Source organism: Cydia fagiglandana, chromosome 1, assembly GCF_963556715.1.
Source record: "Cydia fagiglandana chromosome 1, ilCydFagi1.1, whole genome shotgun sequence".
In the NCBI taxonomy this organism is placed as follows: Eukaryota; Metazoa; Arthropoda; class Insecta; order Lepidoptera; family Tortricidae; genus Cydia; species Cydia fagiglandana.
In genome coordinates, this window is record NC_085932.1 from 18963513 (window position 1) to 18991324 (window position 27812).

General features: G+C 37.4%; 2 protein-coding genes and 1 long non-coding RNA gene across 4 annotated transcripts in view; 2 read left to right on the plus strand and 1 right to left on the minus strand.

Annotated features, from left to right (window-relative positions):
- Positions 1–27812, plus strand: part of LOC134666183 (uncharacterized) — a 428204-nt gene that overhangs the window by 16377 nt on the left and 384015 nt on the right. The window lies entirely within an intron of this gene.
- Positions 374–9750, plus strand: LOC134665326 (syntaxin-12). Of its 2 annotated transcripts, none has more exons than XM_063522262.1 (6): positions 374–481; positions 3262–3485; positions 4102–4267; positions 4732–4860; positions 5263–5401; positions 8206–9750. In XM_063522262.1, the coding sequence occupies exons 2-6, from the start codon at positions 3265–3267 to the stop codon at positions 8379–8381; spliced, it is 831 nt and encodes a 276-aa protein (XP_063378332.1). In that variant the 5' UTR covers positions 374–481; positions 3262–3264; the 3' UTR covers positions 8382–9750. The 2 variants fall into 2 exon arrangements, with proteins under 2 accessions (XP_063378332.1, XP_063378324.1); XM_063522254.1 differs by lacking the exon at positions 374–481 and adding an exon at positions 514–720.
- On the minus strand, positions 12806–27596 carry LOC134665339 (general transcription factor IIH subunit 1). Its single transcript, XM_063522272.1, has 11 exons — positions 27175–27596; positions 26540–26741; positions 26045–26181; positions 25245–25446; positions 24375–24480; positions 23773–23907; positions 23142–23390; positions 22155–22253; positions 18783–18909; positions 16359–16546; positions 12806–16258 (listed from the first exon to the last, which is right to left on the minus strand). The coding sequence occupies exons 1-11, from the start codon at positions 27326–27328 to the stop codon at positions 16136–16138; spliced, it is 1722 nt and encodes a 573-aa protein (XP_063378342.1). The 5' UTR covers positions 27329–27596; the 3' UTR covers positions 12806–16135.

Sequence of the window (27812 nt, forward strand, 5' to 3'; positions counted from 1 at the left end):
GTAAAACATAATACAATGTTATAAACATAAATATGCCTTTTATTTAAATCAATAGATAATACCACAAACAAGGGGTAATATTTGCATCTTTCATATATTTCGTGATATGAAGATAACAAATCAACATAATTACTATATACCTATAATATAATACCAATACCCGCCAGGCTAAACCGGTTGTCAACTTTAGTTCCATTGGTACACATCGAGGGCGCCAGTAGTATAAACGTATAAACGGTTGGGGACATTTTTTTGTATGGAGTTACCGTTCTTCTCCTAGTGAGTATTATATTCTTTGACTTACACAATCTGTGTATCAAATGTGGACACACCATGGACACACACAGCTGACAGCTGTCAATTCTGACAGTCTATTGACAATTTGAGCACTGACGTCGCATTGTCGATCTAGTTGTAAAAATCTTTAAAACAAGACCAAAACCAGAATTATAATAGGCCAAATAGTTTAACTTACGGCCAGGTATGTAATCAGTTATTCAATGAGCCGTTTCTCCACTCAAACTGCATATAGTGTGAACCATCGGGTCGCCATCAATGTCTTAATTTTTACCGAGTTACTTATATTGAACTGCACTTCCCGTATCGTTTAGGTATTTTTTGTAATACGCATCAGTGACTCATAAGTGAGTAGTGACAATCATAACAAACAAACGATCTTAATAACAGCGTCATACCTGTAAGCGCAGCTTTCTTTAGTTCGTAAGTAACAATAGTGAACCATTTTACCTGCTTAGTTTTTTTACGTCAGTGCACTTGGCTTGGGTGAGACAATCAACACGTTTTTATGAATTAGAAATCACCTCCTGCGTCTATAAATTTAGCAATGAGTATCCAGTTTTAACTAATAGTATTTTAAATAGAGCATGATTTAATGATGTTGAACATCATTACATTAATTACTATTCTAGACTTAGTGAACTTGATGAATGCTTAATATTAAGTTAAATACGCAACTTGTTAAGTTGACTTACATCAGTGTGCTATTCCCAATTTTAATAAAGTATATTCAACCAACACTGTGGTAAATCAGTGATCCAATAACTTTTAAGGTAAAGTGTTCAATCATTTATCCTTTGGAAAACAAATTAATGTGGTTTAAAACATCAATATCAAGGATTGATATGACTGTTTGTACAATTTGTTGTGCACTTATTTGTTTTCTTACCTACAGTGATTATGCAATTAATAATTATAATAAAGTAAAAAATATTATTTTTGTATGGAAAATTGAGTTACCGGTGAGTCAAATATAACATTTAACATTACACAATAATGTCCTTTGTGTAAATTATTTTCATCATAATATACAATTCAGTGTACCCATCCACTTTTGTGGATGCTCTTTTATTAATAAAATTTACAAATACCTATTACAATTTATTTATTCTGTAATTCAGGGACAGGTAACCTTTGTAGATAGGTGAACATTATGCTACTTATTCATCATATAAAAGGATCATGACTTCATGATTACAATTTTAATATACCTGTTTTACCAACAAAAAAATTTGTATTTGATTTTGCTATTACATCCTCCTCATATTTATTTTAAAGATAAAAATTGCTAAAAAATATTAATCAGATCCCACTCGGTAAAATTATTCAATACTTTACTTGCCATGTAGTTTAGTTGTAAGGGGCATTACCAATTAGTCATTATGTGATTTTATCTTTTCCTTGTAATAATATTTTAATCTGATCCATGCAAGTTTTTCAGAGAATATACCTATATACAGTACCGGTCAAAAGTTTAAGTTCACTCTGCGAAATAAGGTTATCATATTTAATTATATTCAAATATAGAATATGTTTTGAATTTCAAACGTTTAATTGTTTCCACGACTACCAAATAACAATAAAAATACCTCTTGGAGGAATCGTTTTATGTTATTCGGAAAATTTGATCCATTTAATATTTTTGTTCCGTATTTCCTATGAGATTTCGTGAAGTTAGAAATCATTTAAAATGGGTCGCAAAGCCGATTTTAGTGTCGAAACTCGTGCTGTTATTGTAACTCTGTCAAATGAGGGCTACACGACGCGGAAAATCGCTGAAAAAATGAAGGTTTCTCAAACCGCTGTCGTGAGTACTTTGCAACGAAAACAAAAAACCGGTCTTAATTGCAGTCGATCTCGATCAGGTAGGCCAAAAGTCACGTCTAAAAGCGAAGACCAATTTATTTGCGTGCAGAGCAAACGCCAACGTACTCTAACTGCTCCAGAAATTTGCGAAGAACTCAACGCCACCCGAGAACAGCGAGTATCGGTTTCGACAGTGCAACGGCGTCTGCGAAACTATGGTCTAAAAGGTCGTATTGCTGCCAAAAAACCCTTGTTACGTAGTCAGAATAAAGTTAAGAGGTTGAAATGGGCCCAGAAACACAAAAACTGGACGTCTGAACAGTGGTCTAAAGTTTTATTTTCTGACGAATCGAAGTTTGAAATTTTTGGAGGGAGACGTCGTCAATATGTTCGACGACAAGTAGGTGAACGAATGATAAAGCAATGCGTGATGCCAACAACAAAGCACGGTGGAGGATCAGTTATGGTCTGGGGATGCTTTGCGGGTGATAAAGTTGGTGATCTCGTGAGAGTCAATGGCATAATGGATAAGAAAATGTATCATAACATTTTGCAACGTCACGCTTTTCCATCTGGAAAACGGATTGTAGGCAGAGGTTTTGTTTTCCAACAAGACAACGATCCCAAGCATACGTCGAAGTTGTGCAAAAACTACATTTCATCCAAAGAGAACCAAAAAGAATTAAAATATATGGATTGGCCTCCTCAATCGCCCGACCTCAATCCGATTGAGTTGTTATGGGATGAATTGGACAGGAGTGTGAGAAAAATGCGGCCAACTAATAAAGAACAGCTTTGGGAATACCTATACATTTGTTGGAATAAAATTTCGACATCAACACTGCAAAAACTAATTACGCGAATGCCGAAAGTGTGTATGGCAGCATTGAAAGCAAAAGGCGGATATTTTGAAGAGTCTAAAGTTGGCAAAAACTGATCTTTTTTATTTAATTGTGGTTTTAAATTAGAGAATTACCTTTAATTTATTATGTAATAAAAGATTATTAAATACTTTTATTAGTACATTGTGTTATAGCTTCATTTAACCGAATTTACAGAGTGAACTTAAACTTTTGACCGGTACTGTATGTATGCATACATTCGGACCAAATATATTTAACAGCAGTTTTTAAAGATTTGTAAAACTCATTTGTTCAGATCATGGCAGAGCGTGAGCCTATAAGTGGCTCGAGCCGAGACTACGGCGCGATCGCCGCGCCTCCCACGGTCGGCTTTGCCGACTTCAGCCCCACAGAGCTGTACAATCTCAGCGAAGGCATCGCTGACAATGTCAACAGCATCAACACTGGCCTGCGGTCTCTGGAGAAGATGATGAAACAAATTGGAGGGCCTAATGATAATCTACAACTTAGGGATAAAATGTGAGCATATTATAATGTGTATTTTACCTACTATAGTAATTTTTTTTTAATTTATTGTTATTTATTATTCTATTATTTACGATTTGAATGTTTTCCTTTTGCCCATTATCAATCATGTAATTAATCATAAGTGCTAATCTTATCTTTAAAATGTTTTGATGTGTATACAAAATAAATAAATATGGAAATATATACAAAATAATAACTGAGAATGTATAAGATGGATGACATAGATGCTTAGGTTAGGTACATGTAGACAAGCTAGTGAAGAGCCTAGTTAATAGAAGCCTAGAGACTATCTTTTGGCAAGAATAAGCATTAAACAGGAACAAAGATTTCAGGGAGATGTGCACATACGCGTTTTTTAAAAGTTAATGGTCCCTTGCCCTATACTTACAACTCTGGTAAGAGCTGTTAGATTTGCACTCTAGTTTGCAAGCAAGTAAAAGTTTCCAATATTGAACTGTACGAAAAGTGGTATCTTGAGTGTTGCGTTACTTTGTCACTCTTTTGGATAAAATGCAACTTTCTCAATAGTTTTTGATGAATAAAGACAGCTTTAAAGAGTAGTGAAAAATCATTTTTTACTCTCCATTACATTGTTTTTTTTTTGCAGCCACGACACTCAACAGACCGTGAACGGGTCAGTGTCGGCGACGGCGCGCGACATCCAGCGGCTCGGTGTGGTGGCGCGACGCGGGGACAAGCCACAGAAGCTACAGGTGGAGAGGCTCACGCAGGCGTTCAAGGATGCGCTTGCCAAGTACTCTTCAGTACAAAAGGTACGTGATACCTTTTATCAATTATATGCGCTTTAGACTAGAGATGATGCATAAGCCGGCTACGCAGCGAAGCAGCGGCGACGAAGGGACGAGCTGCAGAAGCCACAAGTAAAGACACGTTTTAGAAGTACTCTTTAGTTCAGAAGTTATCTGATCATCTCAAGTATTTTATTGTTTTACTGTTGGCTTGGGCATAGGCCGCAAAACCAACAAATAGAAAGGCTCATGAAGGCTTCCAAACATGTGCAAGTGAAGAACTCGCAACTCAAGAAATATGAGATACATATCGCCAATCAATTTTTTTTTGTGACGGCCTGTTTTAGTTTTATGTATTTGTTATGTGCAAGGGACGGCCCAGCCACGACTTACAATACTTACATAGGTCGTCAATATTGCTTTTTGAGTGTATTTTTTGTGCAGTTTGGCAGTCTTTTTTGTATGATTATTTCCACTTATTATTGCAGCAAGTATCAGAGAAGATGGCGGCCCACATGCCGAAGCAAGCCCGCAATCGTAACGACCCGTCTTTGCTCGAGCGACAAGCCATCGCCGACGACGAGGAGTCTGCCTTGCTGGATAACCAGCAAGCACAGGTACTGCTCTAATGCCTCCTCTATACTATCGGCAGTGTTCGTTGGTAGTATCATCGTCATGTAACGTCATCTATCAGCGGCATGATCCTCGTGCAAGCATCCACACTATCGCCTGTAGTAGCAACCACCCGGCGATTCCCTTTGACGTGTGCCCAAAAACCGACAACTCACGGGTCTGACGGGGATGACTGGCGGGGACTACCGACTATGCCCTCTACACTATTGTCCACGCCAGTCATCGTCTATCATCGCCGATGGTGTAGAGGAGACATAAGATATGGTAGCTCACATGCTGAAGCAGACTCGATCGCAAAGACCCAATGGCACTGAGTGAAGCAGCATCGGCAGGCTATTGAGTTAAGTGAATAATTATCTTAAAACTAAATACTTGTGTTTTTTCAGGCGCGTCTCGTTCAGTTCGAGACGAACATGCTGTTAGAAAGAGAGCAGTATATCCACAAGATAGAAGCCGATGTGCTAGATGTAAATCAGATCATGCAAGACCTAGCTAGCCTAGTCCACCAGCAGGGCCAAACCGTAGGTAAGTGGCTAAATGTAATTTGAGTCTACCGCGGGCATCATTCTGACACCTATTCCAAAAAAAATGTAGGCAATATAACTGATTGGTCGTTACGTAGGTACAAAATAACCCTTTTGCCATGAAGTGGCCAGTTGCTCTACACTAACCTTTTCGATGCTGTTACTCGGACGCCACGTCACCGAAGTGTCAAAACTGAAATTGAACTTTATGCATATACACGGTAGGTCTATGTTGCTGTGGTCTGTGACCGATTAATCCGTCTGGCGTTGGACCTGCGGTGCGGATATATCGGTCAGTGGCGTCCAAAAGGTTAAGAACAACTATTTATCGCAAGTTACTGTGAAGGGACCCCTTAATACCTACGCAGTCACGACTTTCGCTTGTGATGTCATGCTTTTAGTTCTCTCCACGGACTTTAGACATATCACAGCCAATGCTATGCTATCCTCTGCCGTTATAACTATTAACCATTACTAAAACCATTTCTCCAGACAAAGGAGTATAGTAAGACAAGAGTGCTCACTCCATACATCAGTTTTGGTAGGTACCAAAAGACTATTATTTTCATAGTCGACATCTAGCATCGAGAAGCGGAATTATCAGTTATTTTAATAGCAGTAGTAGTACAGTGACAATAGATGTAGCACCGACCGGATAGTCTATACTTCGTTTTTTTTAGCATTAGAAATTAGGTAAACAATCTTGATGTGTCTTTTAATTGAAAAACACATTTTAAAAATACGTTTCGGCAAATATGTAACAATTATGAATGTAATACGATCATTTATATTCTTCTGCTTTCAAAAGTAATAGTTACTGATTATTATAAAGCGTTTTTCAATTAAAAGACATGTCAAGATCACTTACCTTCTTGCAAGTTAAAAAAACGACCAACTACTAACTACACTAACTACTGGACTAATGCTAAAAAAACGAACTATAATGCTCAACAACATACACAGAACACCGCCTCTAGAAACCTAATATTGGCCATTTTGTTCCCGACGCAAATCACCAAACTGTGAGGTGCGGGAGGGGTGCTCACGGCGTTGCGATTGGTCGTTTCAAACATGGCGCGCTGATACGTGTAAGCGTAGGGATGGGACATGTTCATTACAGCTAGTGGGTACTGCTACTAGTGATACCGAAATGTATTGTGGTAAAATTGTTACCAATTTAGTATACTTAGAGTAAACTTACTTAATAATTATATTGAATAATTTAATATTTCATTAAGTAATTTAACAATGTACCTGAAAATTTTACTTAACATATTAGGGCATTTCTTTTTAAAGTACCCAGAACTTGAATTTTAAAGTTTAGAAATTTTATATTATTTCCACTCAGAATCGCAATCTCTTTCGATATTACGCGAAAAAAAGTGTCGTCAAATAATCATAATTTTTTTTTTGTCCCTTTTATTAAGGTCATAGAAGATTGTATTGAAAACATATTCAAATGGACCAATAACATATGTCTATCACAAACCAACACCGAGTTCCCTCGCACTTCTTTGAAGTTCATCATCAGGTCAATCTCGTGACATGAGACCTAACTGCTCACCTAGAGGATTCTAAAAAACCCATACAACATATGTCTATCACAAACCAACACCGAGTTCCCTCGCACTTCTTTGAAGTTCATCATCAGGTCAATCTCGTGACATGAGACCTAACGGCTCACCTAGAGGATTCTAAAAAACCAACACCGAGTTCCCTCGCACTTCTTTGAAGTTCATCATCAGGTCAATCTCGTGACATGAGACCTAACGGCTCACCTAGAGGATTCTAAAAAACCAACACCGAGTTCCCTCGCACTTCTTTGAAGTTCATCATCAGGTCAATCTCGTGACATGAGACCTAACTGCTCACCTAGAGGATTCTAAAAAACCCATACAACATGTCTATTACAAACGAACACCGAGTGCCCTCGCACTTCTTTGAAGTTCATCATCAGGTCAATCTCGTGACATGAGACCTAACTGCTCACCTAGAGGATTCTAAAAAACCCATACAACATGTCTATTACAAACCAACACCGAGTTCCCTCGCACTTCTTTGAAGTTCATCATCAGGTCAATCTCGTGACGTGAGACCTAACTGCTCACCTAGAGGATTCTAAAAAACCCATACAACAACATATGTCTATTACAAACCAACACCGAGTTCCCTCGCACGTCTTTCATCATCAGGTCCATCTTATAACATGCGGCTCCGCTGGCTTAGAGGATTCTAAAAACATATTACCTACATATTATGTCTAAAATGGTACAATACGGCATGACGAAGCACGAAGTTACCGCAACTGACGAAACCATCATCGTCACATCACTAGTCGAAAGGGAAAGGGATAGCACATTGCATTTTCAAGTTGACGAAAAGGGACGGACTACTGCGCCTCTGCTTAGTGACCAGTATAAAATGAACCCCACGGACAAGAAACATTATTCAATGAAATAATGAATTTTACTTTCCAGTGGGATGTTATTCCATCTGTTTTGTAAGTAGAAGTCTTAGATGACTTGCCACACCATTTTATGCTGCAATATCCCATGATTTCCCAATGAATTCAATAGTTTACGATTTATTTTCTGAGACTCGTGCACACTGCTAACAGGTCGTAATCTTGGGCGCAACTGATCGGAGTGGCGCGCGAGCAATCTTATATTTGACCTATACACCATACGTGCGGTGACCGCGAGTCGTCCTATAAGCTCGGTCTATAGGGGTTGGTCTGTGACAACATATTTCCGGTCCCAGATGGATGGAATTAGCAACCTATATTTTTTTTTCTCTATGCTCCAGACACGCTCGAAGGTCACATAGAAGAGGCCAGCGCTAACGTGGAAGCCGGGGTCGACGAGCTGGCCAAAGCTGAGCAGCACCAGCGCAGCTACAGGAAAAAAATGTTCATCCTCATCATCATCGGCAGCATTGTGGCCATCATATTCATCGTTTGGATCATCAAGGCCTTCAGATAAACAGCGTATTGTCTATGATTTTATTCTCTGAGGGTTTGTAATATATGGCGACATTGAGGTAGTTCTCACTGTGAGTTCGACAGATTTGGAGGTACATGTATTAGAAAAAAGTTTTTTTTTTCTAAAAGAAACTCGTTGCAATTGTCCCATTTAAAACGCATGTATCTGATAGGGTAAGGATGCCCACAACAGAAAAGCTAATCAGTAATCATATACGAGTAATATCATAAGATTAATAGATTTCTTTGTTGTGATAATGTTTAGTGCCAAGTTCGAACTAGATGTTTGACTACATGCAGCTAAGATGTTGCAACCTACGCTAGAGCTTGTAAAAGAATTAACAAAAATTCCAGAATAGGCTCAGAAGACTAACTCCTCAATACATTATATCAACCATTATGTATGTGTAATGTAAAACACAACCTCTGAAAATAACGTTGTGAATAAAAAAAAGGTAATTGTAAATAATGTCCTCACAATGTGTAATATCATTCATGTTATCTACTTCAAAATACTGTGATTTATAAATACTTGTATTGTTCTATTTATTTCATCATTAATATTGTAATGCAATGAAATGTGAATGTTTTTTTTTTCATATTTTCTTTGGTACAAAAATGTGCACGTTATGTTTAATTTAGAGTTGGGAACAACTCTACATGTATTTGTTTATAATACACAGATTGTACCACTTTTCAAGTGTGTGCTTGTCACCCTGTTATGTCAGTTGGCGACTGACGGTAATATGTACTACTTACTGACCAAACGCAGTAGCCATTAACAGGCGTTCCCCTCTGTCGAAATTAGGCGGCCAACGGTCATACACGTTGTATGGATTAACGTTATCTATACATTTGACGTGCCCCTCTCCCGCAAAAATCGGCAGACTGTTTTGTACCGAAAATTAGAGTCAAGGCGTCTCCGTTTGGTTATATTCTCTAGACTACTTAAGTGTTATTCAGAATAAAAAAAAGTAAACACCATTCTGATAACAGTGATAACTGTTTTTTGACGGTACAACCGGGTAATTTCAATTCGGAACGTTTTGTAGGTATGTTTTAAACACCTGTGTCATTGGATTAGGTCAATGTTAAGTTTTCTACAATTTATGAGTATTATCAGCTTATGTAATGAACTACAATATTGTGTATTTATATAGCTGTGTTTAAGGCCTTAATTATTGTAGAATTTTATTAAATAGAAAACAGAAAACTATATGAAAAAGCGCCTTGGTATTTGACCTCACGAGTTCCTATAGTTTTCCGCTATCTATATATATATAATAGATAATGTTGTTATGTAATCCATTCTAGTTAGGAATTCATAGTCGATGTAATAAATTATAACTTTATTAAAATTTTCAATTAGATTTTTAAGTGTTTTACTTGAAACCAACAATTTCCGACAATCCGTGAAACTGACGTTGTGAATACCATTTTTGGATCGAAATTGAACCGCATAGGTGAGTACAGTTGGATTTTCTCTGGTGATATACTGATTTCTTGAGCTTAAAGCCCTAATCTGTTAAACAAAAGGTATTTTTTTCTTTTATGCAGTCGCGCGACTATTGATATTTTCACGGAAACGTACGAACGTGTCTAATGTCTTGCTATTTTAGTCAGTCTCGATACAAAAAGTACTGAGGTTGATTGAAATAGCATGACAAACGAACGTTTCCGAGAAAATACGAAGGAAAACAATGCACTACATCTGTACAGTCAGCAGCAGAAGTCGATATGCACTCCAGGTGCTCAAAGAGAGGTAAACGTTTAAACAGTCAAAAAGTTGTTGACTGTCATGGTAGTATTTACTTGTGAGCGCTCAACGTGTCACAATTATGTTAACAGTTGCTATTCATTAATTTCTACACTTACAACAAGTCACTGATACCTTAGCGGTCAAAAAACCAATGGTATCTAAGCGGTCAACGTGTCAAATATATCTGAACAATGTGGGAAAATAGACTTTAAAGCATACAAGTATGGTCGAATGTTTAATGAAAAATAGCCATGCTAATTTCAGGTAAAGCGTTTTGACAATCATCGAAAGCAGTACAGTCTTGTCATCACATACATCTATCTCACGTTTTGCCCTTCAACCATTTGACAGGAGCCTCACGGTTAACTTACTGCAAACTATTTTTTTTAACAGAATCGTCAAGACGAATGACACATAGCAAAAGCTAACTGAAGCCGAATTTAGAGTCAATTGTCAAGGCACGTTGTGGTCTCAGTAACAGGCGTTTGCTTTTCAAAGCAGAGACCGCGGGTTCAAATCTCAGTCTTACGCACCTAGAGATTACAGCTTTTTATTTTTTTTTGGGTTTCATTTCTATTATTAATTTGTGTCTTCTGGTTTTATGTTAATTTCGCATTCGTTTATATAGTTTTTGAATATATGTCACATGTAGCGTATGTACTACTTTCTATCAGGACGTTGTAGGTTTGAACCCGCAGTGGGCGTTACTTAGATTACTCCTGTGCGGAATGCCATTTGATATTTACTGCTAGGTTGGATATGTTTAACACCTTTACTGCTCGTTCTCCTCACGTGGGGCCACGGCTAGCCTCTATTACAAAGCCATAAAGTTTACATGTCAGATTGGGACAGTGAACGTGTTACGTTTCAATTCAATTATTTTCTCCTTCGTACTTTGATCGATTCGGGGCATCGCATTTTAGTACTATACAGGGTAGCCCATTTAGATCGGTCAATATGGGAAAATCTAAAACTATAGGACATTCACCGATCTCTTCTTAGGAACCATGTCATCGACTTTAGTAACAAGAAAAACTACATTCATACATTAAAAAAAATGTATGTAAAATGTACTGAAAATAAAAACCGGGCAAGTGCGAGTCGGACTTGCGCACGAAGCGTTCCGTATCATAATGCAAAAAAAGCCAAAAAGAAAACGGTCGCCCGTCCAAGTACCTACTGACCCCGCCCGACGTTGCTTAACTTCGGTCAAAAATCACGTTTGTTGTACGGGAGCCCCACTTAAATCTTTATTTTATTCTGTTTTTCGTATTTGTTGTTATAGCGGCAACAGAAATACACCATCTGTGAAAATTTCAACTGTCTAGCTATCACGGTTCGTGAGATACAGCCTGGTAACAGGCGGACGGACGGACGGATGGATGGACGGACGGACAGCAGAGTCTTAGTAATAGGGTCCCGTTTTACCCTTTGGGTACGAAACCCTAAAATTGCTGGTCTCTTCGAAAACTTACTACCTACATTAAATTAAAGGATATGAAAACAATGCATTTTATTAATTTCAGACATCATGTTTCATAGTAACATTTATTGTTTAAGACCTACACAATCGATATCTAAATAGAAATAAGTCTTAGTTGTATTTTTCAAAACGTTCGGGGTTTGATTCCCGAGCTGAGTACACATTTTTTTTAAATGTATGAATGCACTTTTTCGTGTTACTAAAATCGATGACATGATTCCTATTAAGAAGAGATCGGTGTATATCTTATAGTATCAGATTTTCCCATACTGGCCGATCTAAATGGGCCACCCTGTATAATATATTTTAGTACAATAAGCGGGCTAAATAAATATATTAACATAGGTATATAATATGCTCTACGGTTTGGAAGAACAGTACAGCCGCATATGACCGCCGCGCGACCGCGTAGAACCTACTTATTTATTGTCTAAGTTTGACACTTAACGATAAAATACTTCTTTAAGAAAGGAGGTGTCAGTTCGTAGTGCTACAGTATTTATTTTAAAGTTAAACAGATAAAATGTTGATGCTTAGTTACCATTGAAATAACAACTGCTTAGCAACTGGTGGCACCCTGGCTGCTGACGTACGTGATTGGCAGTGCGTGTAGGTATTAATGACAGCAGCTTGAATTTGAGTGCCTAGTTACCACTGACTTTTTAACCGTTATTGTCATTGTGATTAAATGAGGGCGTAAGCGTTAAAGAAAAACTCAGAAGTTAAGGTATTTGTGACGAAAGCCTACGTGAAAATGACATCTTAGATGTCCTTATTTTTGTGACGATTGAAGTGTATATGTTTTCTTGGACACCTTGCCCGCTCAGGTATATCTGCTGCTGACTGTACATAATGTATGTTGAGCTAGTCGGTACGTATATTGCTGGCATAAAATAGGGTAATACGCCAGTAACTGGCCGCCTTAACTAAAAATGAATTCTATTCACCTATAAACAGAATTCATTTTAGTATAAGGTTTCAATAACTGGCCACCTTATACTAATATGAATTTTATTTATAGGTGAATAGAATTTTTAGTTTAGGGCGGCCAGTTACTGGCGAATTACCCTACATATTATCATCGTCGACTGTACTGTTAAGAAACGCCTCCAAAGGGACAGTGGGGGCTTATGGTTAAAAGAGCGAAAATCCGTAACATTTGGCAACCATTTTTTATTGTGTACAAAATGACATAGATACCATAACACTTCCCTCGTTAACATCATCCTTCAAATTACAAGACAATAGTTATTAAAATATTATACATAACAGTAACTATTGCTTTTGATGTATTTTTTATTATTAGTTTTCTTTAACATTTGTAGCTGTTTTGCTTCTATATTTGTGAAAATTAGAAAGCAAACTAACCTACATAATGTTCAGATCCAAGTATAGCACCTGAACAAATCGTATTTAATCTTCTTGTCACTCATCCCATAATTCATAATAAAAGTAAATGATGCATAAATTTAACGGCACTAGAAGTAGTACCTAGTTAGCTACAACAGTGTGACATTATATGGATAAATACAAAAATGATTTTTCACCTCAACAGCTCGAACAAGGGTACTTTGCTTCTTAAAAACAGTGAGCAAAATGCGATTTTGCTCACTGAGTCATTTTGTCTCACTCAGTGAGCATAATCGCATTTTGCTCACTTAGTGAGACAGTATGAGTGAGCAAAATCGCATTTTGCTCACTGAGTGAGACAAAATGTCATTCAAGTGACTTTTATAGTCAAATGTCATTTCAACATGCGGGGTCTAATACAAGTTCGATATACTTGGGTTCTATTATCTCTGTCCCTCTAGGTATGTTCTCACTGCTTAGGGTGAAAAATTTTGTGTACTACACGAGATCAAAGTTATTTAATTACATCTCGTGCGCTTTTGAATCCCTTACTACGCTCAAGATTCTAAATTAGATTCCCTCGCTACGCTCGTGAATCTATTATAGAATCTTTCGCTTGCACGGGACTCAAAATAAGCACTCGAAGAAATATCAAACTGATCTCTTGTTGTACAAATAACTAATGTACTACTGATTTTTTTTGGCAACAAATAAGTGTAACGACCAACAAAATACATAGCTACAACCCAAGTACTCTATTTTAGGGTTGTATTGCACCTATCCAATTTCTTTGTCCAATGTGTATTGCGTCTCACATTTTGCTTTAATGAGAGAGAGAGAGAGACGCACTAAAATTAATCATCAATTAATCAATTCAAACACCAAATTTTAATTTACTATTATTACATTCTGATACTGATGTGGCGATGGAAACTTACCGAAATTGCTAAATATTCCACATAGGAAAGTTTCTGAAATTTTTTAATTCATAATTCATTTTTGTATGGGGATTGAAACTTTCCGAAACGTAAAAAGGTACTTTCTTATAATATTTCTGTTAAATTTCCGAGTACATTTTCGAATGTTTGGAAACTCTCCACAATTTGCACATCTGCACATTCTTACTCTGAGTTTAGGTACTATTATAAGTAACATTTGATATTTTAAAGGAACTAGATGATGTTTTGGGAGAACATAAACTATTTTTGATTTATCAATAATAATTAATTATGAGTAATTTGCTTTAAATAGGATACTTGTACAATTTTGGTTATTGTTTTATAAAATGGAAATTTAGTAATTGTAATGAAACTAATGAACACTTAATATGACCAGTAAAAGAAAGTAATTTTATAGGTAACATTGTATTTTACTTTATTTGGTGGTCAGTTAACATAGCACTTTTTTATTAGGAAGTATATTAATTTAATTTTTTGAAGTATCACAAATCATTTATGCCAATAATTATTCAAATTAATTACTCTCTTCCTAACCTGAACATATAATTTACAAAGGTACGGACCACAAAGCCCTCTAGAGTATAATTTACAGTTGATATTAATCCTCAAGTCAAGCAATGAAAACGGGTTACATTGTATGGCAAGTTCCATTCAAAATGATCAGTTTTAATTACTATTGACACTAATTATAATTCAAACATTGCAGACCTATTCTCGTTGTCACCGTAATCGATCTACGGGTATACTAAATAATAGCCAAAACCTATGACTTACAAGTATGAATAGGTATTCAAGAAAAACCATAAAAATGAGGAGTCATCCATTAATTACCTCACACGAGAGAATTTAAAAAATCAAAACAGATTTCGGTTACAGGTGAAGTTAAAGTGACGTCATAAAGTTTGTGACTCCCCCCCTCCGCCTCGTCACAATATGTTACATTTTCTTGACCTCCCTCCCCCCTAAACGTGTGACGTAACTAATGGATGACCCCCTAATACAGACGCCCTAACATTTTCATTTTACGTTACACGTAGGGAATGCAATCTCGAACTCGCAATTTCAAGATCTCTCGAGATCTCGCACGAATTTTCGAGATTTAAAGCGTTGACCGGAAATCTCGATTTAAGCAATCTCGGCCGAGATCTTGATTAATATTTTCGAGATCTCGAACGAGATTGAGGGATTGATCCGTGTGAATTACTTTGTTTTGAGTAATATTTTTTACCTTAGGTTCATGTTGTTCAGGCAGTGCTATTGTATGCGGCCGGCTTTAGCTGACGATAAAAGCACTGTGACGCGCTCTGTGCGGAAAAATCGGACGAACTTAACGTAGTAGTCACAATTATTTATGATTTTTGCTCGCTTACCCTACATTTTTTTTGTAAGTTGCCGAGTGCTTGTCAAAAATATCAACTGAGCATGTTACTGCCTCTCCTTAATACAATTGTGTAAAATTAAAAATAATGAATACCACATTTCACAATTACATGCAAATTAGAGCTACATACATATTATTAGTATTTTTTTAAATAAAAATAGTTTATTAATTAAATGTTGATTAATTTGAAGATCTTGAAAATAAAACATGACGTAGATACTCTAAATAAGTAGTATATACGGAATTCTTAGAGATTTTTGCTCAAAATAACATATTTTTAATTACTTTGTCAAATCTCTCTCTTTCAGATTAATCTCGATCTCGAAAATGTGACGGTCGAGATCTCGAAACACCCTATCTCGATTCAGATTTTTCGTGCGAGATCTCGAATCGCCAATCTTGGTGCGAGATTGCATTCCCTAGTTACACGCCTAGTTGTAAACGAATATAACCCAGTTCCAGTACCAGGGGCCTTACAATTAATTTAGGACCTAAACTGAATTGCTAAAGGACGGAACTATATGTATAAGTCGCATATCTCCGTCCCATGGCAATTCAGTTTAGATCCTGAACAGAATCGAAATAAGGACATCATGGTAAGGCCCCAGTGCAAATTATGTCGACATTTTGGCGTATTCCACTATATGAGCGTTTTTTTATTAATTTTTAAAAAAGGTCACAATATATAAAATGGCAAAAAATAAAAGAAACGCTCGTGTAAGAATCAGATACTGGTTATGGCAGTTATGTGACAGCTTAGATGGATAAACACAAAAAGAATATAGGTCTCGATGACACCAAGAATAAGTCCTCTGGTAAAATACTACCGAAGCTTGGCTTGCCTTTGCTGCCAAAGCGCGTACTTCGTACAGGCCACGTCTATCATTTGGTTGATGTGTTTCGTAAGAGATGTCGCTAGTGGTGTCAGGTCGTGAAGCATTTTCTCCTGAAATAAAAACAGAGCTTTATGTCACCTGTAGTTTTGGGCCGAACAGTACATCCGGTTCAGCTCGGATTTCATACTATTGCAGGTGACAGTACTATACCTCGAACGGCCTCAGCTTGACGTTCCTGAAGCGCAGCAGCGCCTCGTAGAACTTGTCTGCGCGCGCGCTGTCGGCCTCCTGCGCGGGCGCGGCGGGCGCGGGGAAGCAGCGCCACAGCTCGCGCAGCAGCTCGCCCGCCGACAGGTACATCCGGTTCAGCTCCGATTTCACGTCGGCCGGGATTAGTTCTGCAGGAGTATGTGTATACAAATCAAATTCATGTGTAATTTTATAATATGATTACCTCTGAAATAAATTCTAAGGATATAAACTCATAAAGGTCTCTGCCCACTACACTGTATCATACTATGACCGTGCTGTGAACGTATCGGCAATGGTACGGTGTAGTGGGCAGAGACCTTTATCCCATATTTGTGTTAAATCTTATATTTTCATGTTTTGTTATAGTGACCGTGCATTATGTTTGTATGTATGTCACTTTATTGGATATAAACAGGTTTACATATAACGGACAAAACAAAACAAAAATGTTATGTACAAAGGCGAATTTATCCCTAAAAGGGATCTCTTTCCGCTAACCTTTGAGAAAATGTGAAAGAATCAGACGCTAACAGGTGAAAGACAATTTAATATGGACAAATAGCAATATGAGAATTTTGGATACACATATAGGTCTTCCTCTTCCTACGAGAGCAATATATAAAGAGAAACCCGTTGCATTAGTGTCGCGCCCTGCGCTCGCCTCCTGTTCAACAGTCACTGCGGCGCTGTGGTACTACCGGCGGGGCTTAGGCCCAGCGCAACTCACCCCGCACCTGCCCGTTTACTACAGGCTCAGCTTGCCCAGACCACTGCATTGCAGGTCCTTCCCGTCCCTACCAGCAGGCGCGGATCCACCGTTGTGGGCACGGTGGGCATGCCCACAACCCTAATAGGGTGCCCTATTGATTCCCCGACTAGAAATATGCCGATTTTTGTTTAACAGACGCTTTGGCAGAGGAACATTTGGAAGAATTTCATTAGGTAAAAGTACGCAGAGTAGTCAGTTGATCGATACGCAGATTCACTTTTCGTAGAATGATTTGACCATTGGCCGAATTCCAGCTTTTTATTGACTGTCATAGGAGTTTTAGAGCGCAGGTCTATATGGGTATGGAAAGGGTTTCATAGACCTTACAAAAAATCGCATGCCATTTTTGGTAAAATTCAGACTACTTAAGTGTAGCTGTAGGGGCAAGTGCTCTACATGTGGACATTTTCCAGATTTTGGCCTTATTATCTGTACCAAATTTCAACTTAGGTAATTGGTCTAGTAGTTTCGGAGAAAATAGGCTGTGACAGACGCACGAGTGATCCTATAAGGGTTCCGTTTTTTCCTTTTACGGAACCCTAAAAATGTATTTTCTAATTTCACGATGGTAGTCTATAGCCCCCTCCAGACTATGCGCGTGAATCGCGGGCGAAGCCGCGAACGCGAGTGTGGAGTCGATTTCGCTGTCCGCGAAAATCGACGCCACACTCGCGTTCGCGGCTTCGCGCCGCGATTCGCGCACGAGTGTGGAGGAGGCTTATCGTTAGTAGTTCTTTAAATACCGACAGTGTCCACGGGTAAAATGAATGATTTATTGTGAATCAAGTCTACCAAAAGTCGACTTGAAGTAACGTCTACGAATAATTGACTCGGCGAAACATTGTAAGACTTGTAAGCGACTCGACAATCTGCTAAAAATTGGTCGGGGAATCATTAGGGTAGGTATCCCAGCTGAATACAGAGCCCTAATTATTTGCAAGAATATAGATTATTTACTAACAGGGGCAATTATTTCTAGCTTAATGCCAGCTTTTAACTAATTTACAGTTGAAGGAGTTTTTTAGCGTAGTTATCTATCTAAGAGTGTATAGACTGAAATAAATCTCTCTCTGTGCGAATTTATTGGTCGGGGAATCATCAAGTACCCTCGACTCACACTTAACGGATTTTGGAGTGGCTGTGACCACAACCTTTTTTGAGGGCTGGATCCGCGCCTGCCTACCAGCCATAGAAGGTAGCATCCTATAGAAGTGGTATACGCGTGCCTCTGTGAGGGACAAAACATACGCAATGGGACTTAATTCGGTCGGATTATTTGTTGCCCACCATAGTATGGTTTATACGACGACGAAAGTATACTTCTGAGAGAGTTGTGCCCATACAAAAAAATAATCAGGAGAGCCAAATTAACATTATACTAAAATTTCGTGATATAAAAAGTGAGACTGTGACAAGGACAAGCAATAATACCGTTTTCTCCGCTACTCCTTCTGAAAGTTCTATAAGTGTATCTCGTTCGGTGGTTTGGTCCCTCCCCCGTTTCCTCTCTATATTATTGTACCTCTATGCTACCAGCCTACTTACGCGCCACTGCTGCCCGCTCGACCACGCCTGCCCACACACAGAGTACACTATGCTACCAGCCTACTTACGCGCCATGGCGGCGGCGTGGTGCTGCCGCATGAGCGCGCCGCCGGGGCTGAGCTCGCCGAGCGCGGCCACGCAGCCCGCCGCGCCCACGCGGATCGGCCGCGCGCACTGCTGCCCGCTCGACCACGCCTGCCCACACACAGAGTATATACACCATGATATAATAATATACTCCGCCTGGTACTCTCTTCCCGTCTTTTCTAGGTCACCTGACTGACACAAGCCTACGTCATCATGCGACAGCGCTATATGATAATATGCGATAGCGCTATATCACTCTGGGAAGAGAAGACCATCTTTTATTAGACTATGGAGTACACTAAGGCTGCGTTTACAATACTGATGTGCGTATGGATCAGAAACGAGAGATGTGTTTCTTAAGAAACAACCTTTCCTCGCTCAGCGTGAAGTGATTCTATTGGTTCTTAACAAACACGCCACGCTACGCATCCTCGCAAATCTCTGGTGGAAACGTAGACTAAATTAGATACAAACATCAGTAAATGAACATGAGCAACGAACTCGGACATAAATGCCTTCCAAATTTGGAATCCATATTTTACCAAACCTAGTTACGCACGCGTACTTCCGTGGAGTTTTTATGAATTTAAGTTACTTTTATTCTGATAGTTCTACTCCTCACTTATCTTAGACTAGCTGTTGCCCGCGACTTCGTCCGCGTGGAATCTTATCTTCAACATTTTACATCCTTAGTACCTATAATTTTCATATCCAAGCAATGTTGAAATGAGTACTTTTCTTTTTTAGCAAGTTGTATGAAGTTTTAAGTCAAGTGGATTTTGATGTTGGTTGCTGAAACTACTTTTTTTGTATTCTCATAATAGGTACCTATGCCCTTATACAAAGATTCAAGATCGGCACTCACAAAATATCTGATCTCCATACAAACTTTCAACCCCTTTCTCACCACCTTGGGGGATGATTTTCAAAAATGCTTGAATTAGTTTTCATGTTTTTTATTTTTATACCTTTTTTGCAAATATTCAAGCTTAAAATTAAATTTAAACCCCAAGACGAACTTTCATCTCCTTTTTAACCCCCTTAGGGCTTAAATTTCCAAAAACGTTGCAATTACTTTTTTTGTAATCGGCTAATATGTCTTTCTAAGAAGTTTCAAAGCATTTGTAATGGATTCAAACTTTGAACCCCATTTTAACCCTGCTAGGGGATGAATTTTACAAATCGCTGAAATCACTTTTATTGTCATCTAATAATATCCCCAAATACAAAGATTCAAATCCCGCGCTCGAAAAAATGTATGATATCCATACAAACTTTCAACCCCGTTTTCACCACCATAGGGGATGAATTTTCAAAAACGCTGATAGTTTTCTTGCATTTTAATTTAAAACGTTTTTACAAAGTTTCAAGTTCCTTGCTTAAAATAAAATTTGGACCCGCAGATGAACTTTCATCCCCTTTTTAGCCCCCTTAGGGGTTGAAATTCCAAAAACGTTGCAATTACTTTTTTTTGTAATCGGCTATTATGCCTTTCTAAGAAGTTTGAAAACCATTTGTAATGGATTCAAACTTTCAACCCCTTTTTAACCATGTTAGGGGATGAAATTTACAAAACGCTGAAATTACTTTTCCTGTCTTCTAATAATATCCCTAAATACAAAGATTCAAGTCCACCACTCGGAAAAAAATTTGATATCCATACAAACTTTCAACCCCTTTTTCACCACCTCAGGGGATGAATTTTCAAAAACGCTGAAATTAGTTTTCTTGTATTTTAATAATATATCTTCTTACGACGTTCCAAATTCCTAGCTTGAAAGAAAACTTTAACCCCATACTAACTTTCATCCCCTTTTTAACCCCCTTAGGGGTTGAATTTCTCAAAATCGCTTCTTATCTCTTGTACACTTTATAAATGCAATCTGGTGTGCAAATTTCAACTTTCTGGCTTTTGTAGTTTCGGCTCTGCGTTGATGAATCAGTCAGTCAGTCAGTCAGGACACTTGCATTTATATACAGGGTGGAAAGGCACGACGATCCTTCCCGGAAGTATTAGGTCGTTTAAGTGATACAGAGCAGATTGGTAATGGTAAGAATCGTTAATTGAGTAAAAAATAAAAATACAAAATTTTCTACTTTTTAACTGTGGTGATAACCCTATAACATGTGCACATGACGGCTAGATTAAGGATCTCCGTCGGGAAAGCTCGGGACTTTACGCTTTTTTCCGATCGTTGACAGAATCGCAATGATGTATGAATGAGGCATAAATGACAAATAAATCAAATGAATGCAAAAATAATGCAAAAATATTACAAACAATTTTATTACTTTCTTAGATAATTACTTTTTGCCAATATTTTACACTATCTTATCTTCACATTCGGTGTTCAAATGTACCTCCGTGTCTTATAACCGCCGTGTACGCCGCAGCCCGCACCCGAGCCCTTTTTCGTCATTTTTCCTCCGCAGATTGTCAAAAGCAGCAATAAGCCTTTGATGTCTCATTTCATCCGCAGTTTCACATTCCGTTTGGTACACCATATCTTTTACACAACCCCACAAATTTAAATAACCACGAGCATCTAACAACTGCATTTTTATTTGAAGAATATGACATTAGATAAGTAAAGTTCAATGACAATTTAATTTCAAATATAAGACGTCTTGTCTAGGTATTTCCAACCACGCAAGAAGGTTTCTTAGTTAGGTATTTAAGATGTATTTATTCTTGATTTATTCTTAGTATTTCATTTTTGCAAGTTCATTTGGTGCGTCAAACACAATCTACTTGTAATTTTTATTATTTTAGATAGTTTCCAATTATTCGAAAATAATTTTGTGAAACGTGTTAAAAAACTAAAACCTTTTTTATCAGTCAAGGAAACCAGAGATATTTATAAGATAATTGCGTACTTTTGAGTGGTTGTCAATGTCACAATTTGAACAGTCGTTGTAAACAATGTTGTGGTTAGTATTATTAATTTATTAATATTAAGGAATAACATAACTACTTCATTCAAGTATTGAACAAGTGGAACCACTAAGAAAGCGAAAATCCTGCAACGATTCTTACCGTGTTGTAAGCAGACCTAAGAATGGTTAGATGGCAACAAATAAGCATAATTTCCTGTCATATACTGATTGTTTACAAGTAAGTTCATTGACCCTGTCACCTGTTAGGGTTAGAACAAAGTAGTTTTTTGCATGGATGTTTAAAAGGCCATAATTTAGAAACGGTTGCCCATATTAACATAGTTTCTATGGAGAAAATATAGAGCTTAGGCTAAACAATCCCCCTTTTGCGGAAAGGATCGTCGTGCCTTTCCACCCTGTATATAGATAGATAGATATATGTAGGTCAAATTATTTGATATTCAAAATTCTTTTACCTGACATATTGAAGCTAGAGCGGACAAAGGCGGTGGGTGATTCGTACTCGAACTTGATTGGTTCACTTGCGACGACGGTCCTAATAAATACCTTTCAATCTGTAAAAGGAATTCAAAAACCTGATTGTAACTTTTGAAACATAGACAAATCACTCGTTAAAACCCGTTTGTGTTGTAGGCTAAGATGCGTTCATTAAAAAAATCGAAAAGTGGAATCTTGAACATTGCTAGTGATTCACCACACCAATGCGAGGAAAATGCTAACTGTAAAACATTATAAATCAATATGTAAATAAAAGCTATTTCATATTACTATTTATTACAACACTATTAAGTAAATATAAAACATTAAATTAGCTTACAAATAATAATACAAACTATCTCTAAACTAAATAAACTTAAAATAAAAAGCCTATAAATAAAAAACATCCCCCAAGTCACTGCCGATGGGCAGTGTGCCCAGAAGGCTGGCCGCATTGCCACGTTGTATGGCAATACTTATGCGTTGAGCAAAATACTGGCCAGCCCTCTGGTCTCCTGCGGCATCTATAAGGCGCTCCGCTAAGGCCCTGTATATACGGCGCGCGCTTTCATATTTATCAATTTTATCATTCAAAAACATATTCTACCAGCCAACTTGAAAAATCCACTCAAAATTTGTATCAAATTTGAAGAGTGGTCTTGTGGATAAAACGCAATTTTCCCATCAGTTTTTGAATGATAAAAAGATTAAAAAGAGCCTTTACGAGTTGGTGTGGTACAATTTATATTTGTATCATTGTCCACCCTGTTTACTGACAATACTTAACCCTTATTCCAAAGACAAGATCTATCATCTATTGATGACCAGTTAAGAGTGTTGCTGTTAATGCTAGCTTTAATTGCAGACCTTGTAGATATCTACTTTTCCTTGCACAGGCGCTAAATTTAATTAATGATAAGGAGCCACAGGAAGAGTAATAACTAAACTAATTGATCGTAGTTCACCTTGGATAATTTCAGTTCCTGCGCATCCTCATTCCTATTTGAATCTTCTAGATCCTCATAATGTATCTTCTCTAATATTCTCCTTCTCTTGTCAACGGGCTCTGAAGCATGTTTTTCATCAGCTGGCCTCTTCTCGGCGGTGCCATTTGTTTCTTTAACCCCATTTTCTACCACTTTATTGTTATTGTTTGTAGTTTTACTATTGCTATCACTACTACTAGAATTTGTTTTTTGACTAGCTTTGAGCACCTGTTGAAACAAAAAGTACATTTAAATTTTATTATTAAAAAACAATGCATCACTCGTCGCATTAACTTTACTCCTAGTTAAGTTAAACCACTCAAAAATTGCGGATACGCACATAGTGCAGAGGATGGGCTCACAATCCAAATCAGATCGGGATCTGGGTCCGAATCTACCGGATCTTCCGTCGAATTTGGATCCGAATTTCGGATTCGCGTATACTTGTCTCATATCTCAAAGGGCCAGTTCTGCAGTGGAATTACCATTTTCTCAATCACATCAACCCGTTAGACAAAGTAAGCTTGAATCTGTATTGTGGGTACTAACAACACAGACTTAAATCCATAGAAAAAATCCTAAATAGAATGTTTCCAGTAACCATACTTGCCATAATAGAATGTTGGTTGAATCGTTTGATCATATTCCTATGTATGGATGTGCTGTCTCCTTTATCTTTCTCAGGGGGGGCGTCGTCATCCGTGGGTAAGAGAGGAATAGGCTCCGAGAATTTAGGCAGGTCCACCTGAAAATGTTATGTAACAAGCTTATGTTATATATTGGAGAAAATCAGGTGCATAGTAACTATTAAAGTCAATAGAATCTAAAGATTCCAGAGAGAAAAAGAGACGCGAGGAAGAAGAAGAATAAGGAATCTAAAGGTTTTCACAGTGGCCACTCCAAATTTAAATATCAGAGTCAATATTAAAATAACTGAATATACGAGGCATCTTCGTGCGTCGTAATTTCCTCGCGAGGTGTTTCGTTCTGTGTGGACCCGTTAATTCGTCAAGATACATCTTGCCGTACAGCCAACCGGGCGTGAGCGTTGCCAAACCCGATAGGTGTCGATGAAATACGATCTAACTACTAAGTTTATAAGTTTCAAATTGCTTTGGCATCTCTTAACGCGCATTTCGGCTCGGTCGGGCTCGCATGGGTCTGTGCTGTGAATGGTACATTACTTTAGATGAAATCAAAAGGGAACCAAACCGTGAGGTCCAGTGTGGTGTGTTTCATAGCCGAGGCAATAGCGTGGTCGTCTAGTTTTGCACATTCTCCAAATAAATCTTTGCTGGAAGATGACGCTATGCGGTCTCTGTAAAAAAAAAAAACCATCAGTACGGTTACCATCAGTTTGTCACTGACATAAACGCCGTCGAGAACGTAATTTACTTTCTATACATCTCGCTCGCACTCGCATATTAGTGCAAACGGGATGTATAGAAAGTAAATTACGTTCTCGACGGCGTTTATGTCAGTGACAAACTGATGGTAACCGTACAGGTATTGTTTTATTTATTTTATTACGTTTATACTATTAATTAACGTTTCATATACCGAGAATGTGGAACGCGATGGTATTAAACTTAAATAAAAAAAGTAGATTTCAATATCTACTGCATGGATACACATTCTGCTATACTGGAAGGGCTATAATATTCATAAGGGTGTTACCTACCAAAGAGTTATTGATTGTTACAGAGTTTAGTCTATATTCTCGTAAGGACCAAGGTCATACCTATAGTACGTACCTATTAAGTTTGTGGAAATTTAATTTACTTTGAATCTGAATAGTTACATTATGTTATGGTTTGTTCAATTGTCTAACAAAGCAAAATCAACTCTATTTTCTACATAATAGGTTTAAATTGCACTTTGCATCTGTGGAAATCTAATTTACTTTGAATCTGAATAGAGTTGCATGTTTTGTTTTGTTCAATTGTCTGACAAAGCAAAATCAACTCTATTTTCTACACAATAGGTTTAAATTCAATTCACTATATTTTTTTTTGCCAGTTATCTTCTATGGCTGGGTCTTAGGAGGATATAACAGAAACTGTATCTATTCACAATATTTACCTGTGAAAATAATGAGATTGAAAGAATTTGGTCCAGAATTCCGCTTCAGTCATCTTATTGGGCACATAGTCTATATGTTTCTTTCTGACGGCAGGGTATGTTTTGAATATAGCATCTATTATATCCTGTGTGAGATTATATTTGAGGCCGTTGCAGCCATCTGTTTGGGGCTGGATGTCCGCTAGAAAAGCTCCAGAGACACCTACAAAAATGTGTATGTCTAAATTTTATATCTCTGCAATCAAGCAAGGGCGGTATGTTTTAAAAACTGAAATAGTCCATTATTCTTAATTCTTTTATGCTCTTTGTATGTGTTTTTATGTAGGACTGAATCATGTATTAAGATAACAACTTCATATTATTAGATTGTGTAATTAAAAATGAAATAATAAACCAAGGAACGTAATAATACTGGTATTTATGTATGAAAATAAAACCGGTTCTGAGCCTTGCAACTTGTTGATAGTTACTATAAAAATTCTCGTTGGTTATTCTGTATTTTAACATCAATGTTGGCCTTTTCCATCAATATATTTTAAAGTTGTTATACAATGAGGATAACATACAAAGCATATCACAGATGGCACTACCATTGTTTAAAAAAAACATGTCTTTAATCTGTGGAGTGTATTAGTATCACATGTGTAATACTAACTCCATACTATACTGGGGCGCTACACGGGTTAATCATGCCAACCGCCAAAAACTATAAACCATACACTACAGACTTTTATGTGTTACTTTGCTATCTTATGTTTGTAAATGTGTGATGAGTTCACGTTCAATTTTAATTCACTTACCCGCCTCCTGCTTAATATTATTAGATTCAGTATAATGTTTCAAAGTGGGTGTGTTCCAATACTCTTCACTATTAATCACTTTAGATATTACTAAGTCTTCATATAAATGCTTCAGAGTTGGATGAAGAGACAAGAGCCTAGAAGAGAGAACATTCAATTACTTGGCTATAACATAAATTGACACATTTTATACCAAAATCACTTATTTTCATAATAGATCTTGTGTGCATTTACAAATTAATAATCACTAGACTTATATTGACCAGGATATGAACCGCGATTACCATTCCCCATTTATTTCGTGATTTTCTTTTCCTTTGATGTTTTTCCGATCAATATAAGTCTAGTGAAACTAACTGTGAATCATTCAAAACTGTTATTACAAATTAATAATGTATTAATTCCATTACTAAAATAATTATAATTATTTAACTCTAAATTTTCTATGCAGAAAACAATCTTATGATTCTGCCCGATGTGTTGAGTGACCCATACCTGGATTTCATCTCTAGTTCTCCATCAATTTGCCTCTTAAACTTAGGTAACAGATTCACCAGCAACCCTTTCACCTGGTCCCGGTCCTTAGCCTGCGCTTCAGGGCCCGCGGGGTTGACGAAGTGGAATGTGGAACATGTTCCATCATGGAGAACCACTTGCAGTTGCACTTTAGGCTTACCAGCTGGTGATATCTTTTGTGCTAAAAATTAATTAGTTGTTATTTATTTTACTCCATTATTTGTTACAATATGTAATGCATGGAGTATTGTAAAGGGGACGGCATATAAGGGAGGACACTGAGGGCATTAATACTCAGGACTCAGGTCTTCTGTATATTCCTACAACAAGTAAGATCACAATTTCTGTAAGTCAACAAAACTAATTGTGATGGCTGCCTCTTTAGGAATGCCGATCCGCACCCCGTTCCATCTGACAGCGAGATCAGATTCTAAATTCAAATAGCGTGACTAGCCAGTCACAGATCGAAAAGTCTGTAAAGGTTGCACACCTTTACAGTATTATCTTGTAACTACTATTAACTTACTGTACTTCTTTGTATTAAGAATACTAGCCCCCACAATAACTTTGGTAAGTATCTAGATTATACACATTGTTCTATATTATAGACTTACTTTTTATATCAGCATATTTGTGCGATACAGCAACAGTGTCTCTATTTTCCAGCATCCATGCCAACCTCTGATTCATCACATACAAGGTACCATCACCCTTCTTATATCGTACGTAGCTTACGCTCAACAAAACGTCTTCCGAAGACGTTGTCATTGTTACAGTATTTAAGCTATCGGTGTATTAACCCAAAAATGCTATTAGTTTTATAACTCTAATGAATGAGGTATAAATATTACCCCATGACAATTAGAGTTCAAGATCACGGACACTGGGTCACCTCAGGTATAGTTTAGTGGGTAAATAAATAGTTTGGTCCAAATTCCGTGGTTGATAAATGCTAAAATACAAAGCGATGAAATTATGAAATTATTTAACTAAAACCACATCAGTCGACCATTTGCAGTTTTGACAAAACTGACATGACAGACAGAACACACATTACCATAGACAAATTAACCGTTTTTGTACTAATGTGGTTTTTGACTTGCAACATTTTTGTTTATGTCTATGATAAACTAATCTTGAATGAATCCAAATGTGTTGATGCCATTTTGAGACGAAAGCGGAGGATTGGCGGAGGACCCGCGCGAAAACTCTTTTTCTGTTTTTCGCTCCTAATTTTTACAGTAATCAAAAA